The sequence below is a fragment of the Colobus angolensis genome, unplaced genomic scaffold (assembly GCF_000951035.1).
Source record: "Colobus angolensis palliatus isolate OR3802 unplaced genomic scaffold, Cang.pa_1.0 Scaffold155, whole genome shotgun sequence".
Taxonomy (NCBI): Eukaryota; Metazoa; Chordata; class Mammalia; order Primates; family Cercopithecidae; genus Colobus; species Colobus angolensis.
The window spans coordinates 3,718,373-3,727,812 of NW_012114655.1; the positions used below are offsets into that span (position 1 = coordinate 3,718,373).

Consider the following 9,440-nt stretch of genomic DNA (forward strand, 5'->3'; position numbering starts at 1 on the left):
AGTGCAATGGCGCGATCTGGGCTCACTGCAATTTCCACCTCCAGGGTTCAAGCGATTCTCCTGCCTCAACCTCCCGAGTAGCTGGGATTACAGGCGCCCGCCACCACTTTGGCTAATTTTTGTATTATTAGTAGAGACGGGGTTTCACCATGTTGGCCAGGCTGGTCACAAACTCCTGACCTCGGGGGATTCACCCACCTCGGCCTCCCAAAGTGCCGAGATTACAGGCATGAGCCCAGGCGCCCGGACGCCCAGGCGCTGTCTTAACCCTCAGCCGTGGCAGATGGGATTAAGTGAAGGCTGTTGGGGTGGGTGGATTTGTTCTGGATCATCTGGGAGGGGCCGAAGTCCTCACAAGGGTCCTTATGAGAGGGAGGCAGGTGAGCATGAGGGTCAGAGGCAGAGGAGGAGGCGGGATGTGGGGTACCCACCAAGGCAGGCGCCCGAGAAGCCGGGCAAAGCAAGGGGCCGGGCCTGCCCTGCAGCCCCGGGGCGTCCCTGCGCCCTGGCTTTGACTCCAGTATTGGTGTGTGGGCTTCACGCCACTGAGGTTCTGGTCATTCGTTACAGAGCAGCAGGAGATGGGAACGGCGCGTTTTGTTTTTCTAAAGGAGTCACTCGGCTAACAGGGCGGAGTTGGTGGTGGGCGCTGGGAACCCAGCCGCAGGGCAGGGCGGTGGGGGCGGTGCGACGCCGCGGGTGTAGATGCCACCGCCGGCCACACGCTCCACGGGGCTTGCGGCCCCCGTTTCGGCTCAGCCACCTTCCCTGGATCCCAGTCACCTGCAGGCCTTTCTGGGCAAAGCCAGCTTAGACTGAGACCGGAGCGCCGGAGCGGGGAGCCGCCGGCAGGTGTCTCGCGCCGCCGTCCCAGCGCCCTCCGGAGGCGAGGCCACCGCGGATCCCCGGCGGGAGGGCGTCATCATTTTAAGACCACGACTGAAGACATTTCGGGAGAGTAAAATTAAAACTTTCAAAAGTCAGAAAGGGATGTGAGGCCCGGGGAAAGAGGCGCTGGGTGGGAGGAGAAGCCCCCTCTGATCCCGGGATCCGAGCTTCCCAAACGCGCTTCCGGGCTGAGGGCTCGCGGGCGCCCCCGAGAGGCCGCTGAGAGAACACAGCCTCAGCTTTGATTTTTTTTTTTTTAATTGGGGTTTTTCGGTTTTTTTTTTTTTCTTTTTTTCTAGTGGTGGTGGTGGCGGGTTTCTTGTTTCTTTGTTTGGGTTTTTTGTTTGTTTGTTTGTTTGTTTTGAGATGGAGCCTCAGCCGGAGCCTCACTCTGTCGCCCAGGCTGGAATGCAGTGGCGTGATCTCGATTCACTGAAACCTCTACCTCCCTGGTTCCAGTGATTCTCCTGCCTCAACCTTCTGAGTAGCTGGGATTACAGGCGTGCACCACCACGCCCGACTACTTTTTGTATTTTTAGTAGAGACGGGGTTTCGCCATGTTGGCCAGGCTGGTCTCAAACTCCTGACCTCAGGTCATCCGCTCGTCTCCGCCTCCCCAAAGTGCTGGGATTACAGGCGTGAGCCACTGCGCCCGGCCTCAGCTTTGATTTTTAAAGTGAGAAGAGGGAGCTGCAACTGCTTAGAAAAGGATGAGGAAGTCAACCTCACCCAAGATTCCACCTCACAAAATCTTATTTTCTTTTTCCTTCTTTTTTTTTTTTTTGACAAGGTCTGGCTGTGTCATCCAGTCTGGAGGGCAGTAGCGCAATCACAGCTCACTGCAGCCTCAACCTCCTGGCCTGTTCCAGGGCTCCTCCTGCCCCAGCCTCCCAAAGTGCTGAGACTACAGGCATGAGCCACTGCGCCTGGCCACAAAATCTTTCTTGAAAGACAAATTCAAGTCAAAGACAAATGCCTGGCATTTGTACCTGGGGGCAGCTTTGCTCTCTTACATTTTTAAAGTGTCACAGGAGAGAGAGCTTTTAGGAGACAGATTCCCAATCCACACATACCCCAGATCTATTCAACCAAATTCCGGATGATCCGAATTAGAGGCTACAGCTGGAACCACAGGTGGGTTTGTCTGTATGGTGGAATGGGAATAAAGAAGGCTGGCCACAGCGAAGAGGGTTTGGGTAATTTTAAGGATGTTTATGTTTTAAGTTCCTATTCATGAGGTCACTGTCATTAGTGAATTTACCATTCACAGCTTCAGCGGCTTCCAACCCCAAAGGCTCACGAGACCCGAATTCGGGTCACGTGACCCGAATCCTGAGTGCTGCAAGATCTGTATGTGGCACAAGCCACTCAGGAAGAACCTCTCCTGGCCTGGCATGTGTACTGGGGGCGGCTTTGCTCTCACATTTTTAAAGCATTTTGTGGGGAAAATTCTATTCCGGTGCTATTTATAAACCTGGGGATGGGTAGAGGTCACTGACTGTCTCCTCCCACCCAGGGGGTCTCCCCCCACCCAGGGGGTCTGCTGCATGGCTTTGGGCTGTCCCATGGAGTCCGCTGTCATCCCGGGGGATTATTAAAACACAGGGGTGCTCTGGGAAGGTGCCCACTCCACCCTCACTTCAGCCATATGATTCTGGTACTTTCCACCCAGTAGCCCCTGTAAAATGGAACCAATGCTGCCTGCTTCTCCATTACCATCACTGCGTTATGGTGATGAGATGAGATTCTCTTGTTACCAGGTAACCATGGTGGCCTCCAGGGCATGTCCGTCCCCCCCATTCATGAGAGCACAACTATCCACTGAGCAACGGGCCCTGATGCCACACCAGAGTCACCCTGAGTCCCGGACTGAAGGCAGATTAGGGAGAGACGTCTCGTGGCTAACCGAACACAGTCATAGTGTGTGCACATGGGTCCTGCTGAAAGCATCTCTCCATCAATTAGCCACGGAGCTGCTCACAGACCTTAAATAGACATACAGGAGAACCTGAAGCTGGTGTAAGAGCAGAGTGGTGACGTGGGAGGGTTAGGAAGGCTCCTGAAACCTGCCCCTCCCCCCATTGTCACAGGGCAGCCAGCACGTCCCCACTTGCTCACCGCCGAAGAGGTCGGGAATAGCAAGAGTCACCTTCGACTTGTACAGGCTGAACCCCAAGGACTTCATCGGCTGTCTTAACGTGAAGGCCACCATGTATGAGATGTACTCCGTGTCCTACGACATCCGGTGCACCGGACTCAAGGGCCTGCTGAGGTAACACACTCCAGGGGTCACCTCCGGGGGTCTGGAGACTGCACAGGTGCGGCACAGGCAGCGGGTCCCCACCCTGTTCCTCTGGGCTCCTGGGCCGGCTAGCACTGGTAGGGGCACTGGAGTCATGTTGTCTGGAGCAGGTCACCTCTTATCCCACAGGCTCATTTCACACAACAGAAAGTCTCAAGCCAAAACAGATTTGTTTCTTCCAAAGACCATTAACTATTCATGAGAAACAAAAGCTAAATAATAAATATAAAGAGAAACCACATTCATTTTAAGAACTAGAGCCCTTAACTCTGGGTGATGACCACTAAAATCAGAGCCATGGAGGCTGTGCCAGGTTTGCACAGAGCGGCCACCCAGACCCTGGCGAATCACACGCTTCCTGTACTCCGAACTTCAGCCTCACCAGGAAGGCGGCATGGGCATGTGTCTTCTCCACATAATGCCAGGGCACCGTCTTCCCAAAGACGAGGGCCAGGCTGGCTGCACAGCATCCCAGGAGGGAGAACTTTTAGAAGAGAGATTCCCGATCCAACCATACCCCAGACCTATTCAAACGAATTCCGTGTGATCAAAAGGAGCCTTCCTGGGTGTTCCTGCTCCATAACCGGGTGGCACCCCTGCCACTGAGCCTGGGACTGAGAGAGACACCAGCAGTCCCTGCTCTAAGGAATCAGCTGTGTGACCTTTCACAGACTCCTTAACTTCTCTGAGCCTTGCTTTTATCTTTAAATGAGAAGGTTGGTCAGGTGTGGTGGCTCACACCTATAATCCCAGCACTTTGGGAGGCCGAGGCTGGCAGATCACTTGAGGACAGGAGTTCGAGACCAGCCTGGCCAACATGGTGAAACCCTGTCTCTACTAAATATACAAAAATTAGCTGGGCGTCGTGGCAGGTGCCTGTAATCCCAGCTACTCAGGAGGCTGAGGCAGGAGAATCGCTTAACCCCAGGAGGTGGAGGTTGCAGTGAGCTGAGATCCACCACTGCATTCCAGACTGGGTGACAGAGCAAGACTCTGTCTCAAAAATAAATAAATAAATAAATAAATAAAAATTAAATAAATAAATAGAATGAGAAGGTTGCTTCCAAGCTCTTTACGATTGCCAAGGCTCTAAATACACCTATTTCTACTCCAGTAAATTGATCGATGATCCTTAAAGAACTAATCTCTGTGGAGGGAGTGGACCGGAGAGCGGCTGACTGCAGTAGAAAGGTCTTCGAGTTGAAAAGTTTTGCAGTTGCTGCCATTCCAGTGCCCCCTGCACATCCCCCTGGGCAGGGCCGCCTGTTTCTCTTTGAGGGTGTTGGTTCTGTGCCCTGTGGCCTTGACAACTGCCCTGATCTGCGCTGAGCACAGCAAAGAGGAAACGCCTTCCTTTCAGGGGTCTCCCGGCCCCACCTGAGGTGGGACAGGGTGTGTGGCTTCTCTGTGGCCTCAGTTTCCCATTCAGAGCCATCAGTGGCTGACTCTAAACTATAGTCACTGTCATAGTGTTGGAGTCTTGACTCCTAGGAGAGCTTCTTTTGTTTTTTTCTTTTTGCTGGGATAGGAGAAAAGAGCTTGACACTTGGATTTTAAAAGTGAGGCAAGCAAGAGAGTTACAACTGAAATAGGTATAATGAAGAACGCTAACCTCACCTAAAATTCCACCTCAGCAAAATCTTTTTTCTTCTCTCTTTTTTTTTTTTTCTTTTTTGAGACTGAATCTCACTGCGTTGCCCAGGCTGGAGTGCAGGGGCGCCATCTTGGCTCACTACAAGCTCCTCCTTTCAAATTCAAGCGATTCCCGTGGCTCAGCCTCCCGAGTAGCTGAGATTACAGGCACGCACCACACACCCAGCTAACTTTTGTGTTTTTAGTAGAGATGGGGTTTCACCGTGTTAGCCAGGCTGGTCTCAAACTCCTGGCCTCAGGTGATCCACCCAGCTTGCCTCCAAAAGTGCTGAGATTACAGGCATGAACCACACACCAGGCCCTTTTCCTTTTTTTTTAAGAAACAGGGTCTCACACTGTCCCCCAGGCTGGAGTGCAGTGGCACAATTATAACTCACTCCTGCTTCCAACTCCTGGGCAAGTGGTCCTCCCACCTCAGCCTCTGAAAGGGCTGGGATTATGGGCGTGAGCCACCACACCTGGCCACAAAGTCTTTCTTGAAAGACAAGTTCAGCCTTCTTGTTACTAATCTGTATTCTCTGACGGATCTGATGACGCTGCAAGCAGCCACGGAACTCACAGCAGCCCCCAGACTGGAGGCACCGCCTGCGGGGACCCTGTTGCGGGTGGTGGGAGCAGAGGGCCCTCCTGACGAGACAGCCGCCCAGGCTCGGCTATCACATCCCCATGGGCTCGGCCACTGCTGAATGTCCTGCTACTACCTTAAGAAGGGAAGGGGTTTCAGTAGCAGGCTCCCTAGAACAGCCCAGCAGCCGAAGCCTGTGCAGCACACCTGTGCAGGTGCAGCCATCTGCTCTGCACAGAGCTTGCCAGCCACTCAACAAGCAGGCCACGCTTCAGCTGGCTCATGGGAGCCGTGCTTCTTGGGGTGGTCTTGGGCCAGCAGCAGGGGGTCCCCAGGGAGCTCACAGAGACCTGCTCCCAGCCAGACCCACTGCTGTGGCAGCTGCATCTGTGCCAGCCTTGGGACACGTGCGCCCTGGCAGTGCTCAGACAGCCACGCTCTAAATGTGAGCCTGGCCTCCTCCGAGTGCCTTTTGGTGGGGGAGCGAAGTATCCCCATCCTGTCTGGTTCTCACTGGCCCCAGATCCCAAGCTAAAGCCTCCCGATCTCCCTCTGTCACAGGAGCCTGCTGCGGTTCCTGTCCTACTCCGCCCAGGTGACGGGACAGTTTCTCGTCTACATGGGCACATACATGCTGCGGGTGCTGGATGACAAGGAAGAGCGACCATCCCTCAGGTCACAAGCCAAGGGCCGGTTCACGTGTGGATAGGGATGCAGGCTGTTGCGGGCTCTTGAGCCAAACACTGGGTTTCATTTGACTCAATGATGAGTGTTGGAGATGCTTTTATGTTCTGAGCCACATGCACTTGTAGGCACTGGTCATGCCCCTCAGGAGCAGTGCCCAGGAAAGGAAAGGGTCTGGTGGTACATGAAGTAGGGGCAGTGGGCAGGGTACCCTGGGGGGAGGCATGGAGGGCCCCAGGGGCCATGGGAAGGGACCACGCAGCAGGCGTGCCCAGGAGCAGTGTGCATGTGTCAGAGCCATTTGGTCCGTCATCTCCTGCAATAAACCCATGGCAAGAATGACCTTGTGTATGATACTTCTTGCATCTCCTTTACCTCTCAAAAAAAAAAAATATATATCAGAACAGCAAAAAAAAAAATTTTACGTAGATGCAAAACTCATCCAGGAATTTTCTAACAGACATAATCCCTCATAAGTCTTTATTAGTGCTACAAAAATAACAAGCTGCAAAATGTTATTGTATGTTTTTTTCACATACGAACCTTTAGTGGGCTCAAAGGGGCCCTCATACTGAAGGACTCAAATTTTGGAGGTCTGCAATGACTTTTTTACTTTCTACTTGTGAGAATGAAAGGACTTTACTTTTTCAGCCTCCTTTTCTTTTTTTTTTTTGAGACAGGGTCTAGCTGTCACCCAGGCTGGAGTACAGCAGGGTGATCTCAGCTCACTGCCACCTCGACCTCCCTGGGCTCAAGCCATCCTCCCACCTCAGCCTCCTGAGTAGCTGACATTACAAGTGCATGCCACCACGCCTAGTTTTTTAATTTCTGTAGAGAGGGGATCTTGCTATGTTGCTCAGACTGGTCTCGAACTCCTAGACTCAAGAAATCCTCCTGGCTGGGGAGGGGGGACCCCCCTCATATGGAAGCAAGAGCAGACCTCAGGCCTCGAAGCTGGAAGCTCTGGGCTACACCTTGTCCCCTCATCGGATGCCCTGGTTTACACCGCATGCTGCAGACACAGCAGCTGGTGGCTCTAGCAGATGCTAGGAGAAAAATCTTTCCCGATTAAGAAATGATGCCTGGGAGTCCTTTTCCTTCCCTAGCCATCAGCTCTGGCCATGGAAGGACGCCAGTGTGTCCTGGAACCCTAGAGGAAGAAAAGCTCTCCCCTCCCCTACCCGTTCCCGGGGCTCCCAGCGGCCGCTCAGCCGTTCCCGGCCTGGACGGTCCTCCCTTCACGGACAGTTTGCAGTCCCCTTTGAGGGGCCCCGTGACCAGCGTCTGCCTGAGTCCTGGGCTCTCACTGTGACTGAGCCAGTTCTTGCAGAAGCTGGGCCAGGCCCCACAGCAGGACAGACAAAAGGAAAGGAGGTGGCGTTCCCCGAAGCACAGTCTCTTTCACATCGCAAAAAAACAGGCACTTCCAGTATTGTCCCTTCTTTCCTTCCAGAATGAGCTGCTGCTGGTGGTAGAGCGAGGGTTACAAAGACTGTTCAGACAGCCGTCTGCTGTGATTTCAAAACATTTCCTATATAAGGAGCTCCTGACAGCCCTGCCCCCTCCGGCCAGCAGGAGAGAAGGTGAGGAGGAGGGCTGCAGCCAGGCGTGTGGCTGGCCTGGCCGAGGGGCGCTCACTCCTGCCTCTCACTGACTCTGGGCTTGCGTCACTTCCCAAGGATTCCACCAGCCCGGGCAGTGACTGCCTGGCTTCCAAAAAAGGAATTTTCACTCCAGTGCCTGATCCCGTTGACTCAGCCACTGCCCTCACTCGCTGGGAGGCCCTAGGCCTGCATCCAGATGGTGGGGCCCAACTGTTTGAAGGGAGGAACTGAGGAAGGGACAGGCCTGGCCGTCTCCCCATAGGAAGGGGGAGGGAATTCGGAAGGACCCCTGGGCATCTGGGAACTTCTGAAGGAGCTGCGGCCCCTCCTCCCTGTCCCCTGTGCCCATGGCTCACGGGTGGCCTGGGACGGAGCAGCCTCTTTGCAGAACCCTAGGGAGGCTCCAGGCCACAGGGAGGAGGCAGCAAAGGCTGGTTTTGTTGTCGTCAAAGGCTTCTGGGGGCCCTTGGCCAGGAAATGGGCGGAATTGAAACCCACTCCCTGAGGGGAAGGGTCCCAGCAGGCGTGGCTCTCTCTTGTCTCTGGTTCTGATTAGATGACGGGCACCCCACATGTGACACTTTCTTGTTCTCATTTTAGTTTCTCTATCATCTGCCTTTAGCCTGCTGGCTCACACCAGGATGTGCCCCGTGCGCGTGGGGGTGGGCGGCGGAGCCACGGTGCTCCGGCGGGCTCTGGGGCCTGGATTGTGTGAGGCCTGGACACCGCCACTACCTGAGCCTTCAGCTGAATTCCCCAGGGTGGGGAGTGTCCTGGGCAGGGGCTCAGTGTTCGTCTGTGTGTCTTTGACGGGGCCAAGCTGAAGAGCTCGAATTGGAAATTATTCACTTCTAGAATCACGTTTCAGAAAAAAACAAATGGTTCCCACGAGCCCAGGTTCCCCACTCCTGCAGTCACTGCACGGGCCTGGACGTCACTCCTGTGTCCCGTTTCAGGCGCACACACACAGGTAGCTGCCATGAGCATCCCCCACACATGCACGCGTCCCGGTGTGTTTCCGCCCCACCATCCCCAGGCTAGATCCAAGGAGCGCTTTCTGGCAGGAGCAGGGAACAGGGTGCAGGCCTGGGATGAACTGAGGACATTGAGGACATCAGAATGAAATGCTCTAAGAGCCATGATCTCATGGCCAGAGACAGACTCTGGCTAAAATCACCTACAGTGACCAGACTTCGCGGCCCAAGCCGCTGTCTTCATCCATAAAATCAGGATCCAATCAACTTGGCCCAGGAACTCCATTCCCAGACAGATTTTCTTGGCCCAGATTTTAAAAATGTAAACACGGCCCCTCTTCCAGCCAGCTCTTTTCAGCCGGTCGACCACAGCTTGCCCTTCTCCTGCACAAGGAAGGTGTTGCCACCCGCCAGGTCAGGACCCAGCTCAAAGCCATGGCGTAGGCCTCTTAAGGACCAGGATTCTAAAACTGGGGTCCATTTCCCCAAAGGAAGTTCTCCTTTCTCCTCATGTGATGAGGTGGGGGCTGCTCATCAAGACACACGTGGGGGTCGACCTCCACCCAGGAAGGCACTGTCCCCACGCAGGGTTTCCTGGCTCCCACTCTCTCCTGTGTTATAAATAAACTGTAGGGAAAGAAAAACTGTGGCAGCACCTTTCCCTACCACCACCTCCACGGGGACGGTTGTTCCTGGCTACAATTGCCAGGCCCCCTCCAGCAGCAAAGGCCATGGGGCTACCTGCCCGCCCTCCAGATCTGACAGCCTGA

At 54.4% G+C, this 9,440-nt stretch overlaps 1 protein-coding gene across 1 annotated transcript in view; it reads left to right on the top strand.

Annotated features, from left to right (window-relative positions):
• Positions 1-6,438, top strand: part of CIDEA (cell death-inducing DFFA-like effector a) — a 23,758-nt gene extending 17,320 nt beyond the window's left edge. The window contains exons 4-5 of the mRNA XM_011936621.1: positions 2,979-3,160; positions 5,970-6,438. Of these exons, the coding sequence (XP_011792011.1) occupies positions 2,979-3,160; positions 5,970-6,117 (330 nt within the window). The 3' untranslated portion in view covers positions 6,118-6,438. The remainder of the gene's footprint in view (positions 1-2,978; positions 3,161-5,969) is intronic.
• The last annotated feature ends 3,002 nt before the right edge of the window (positions 6,439-9,440 follow it).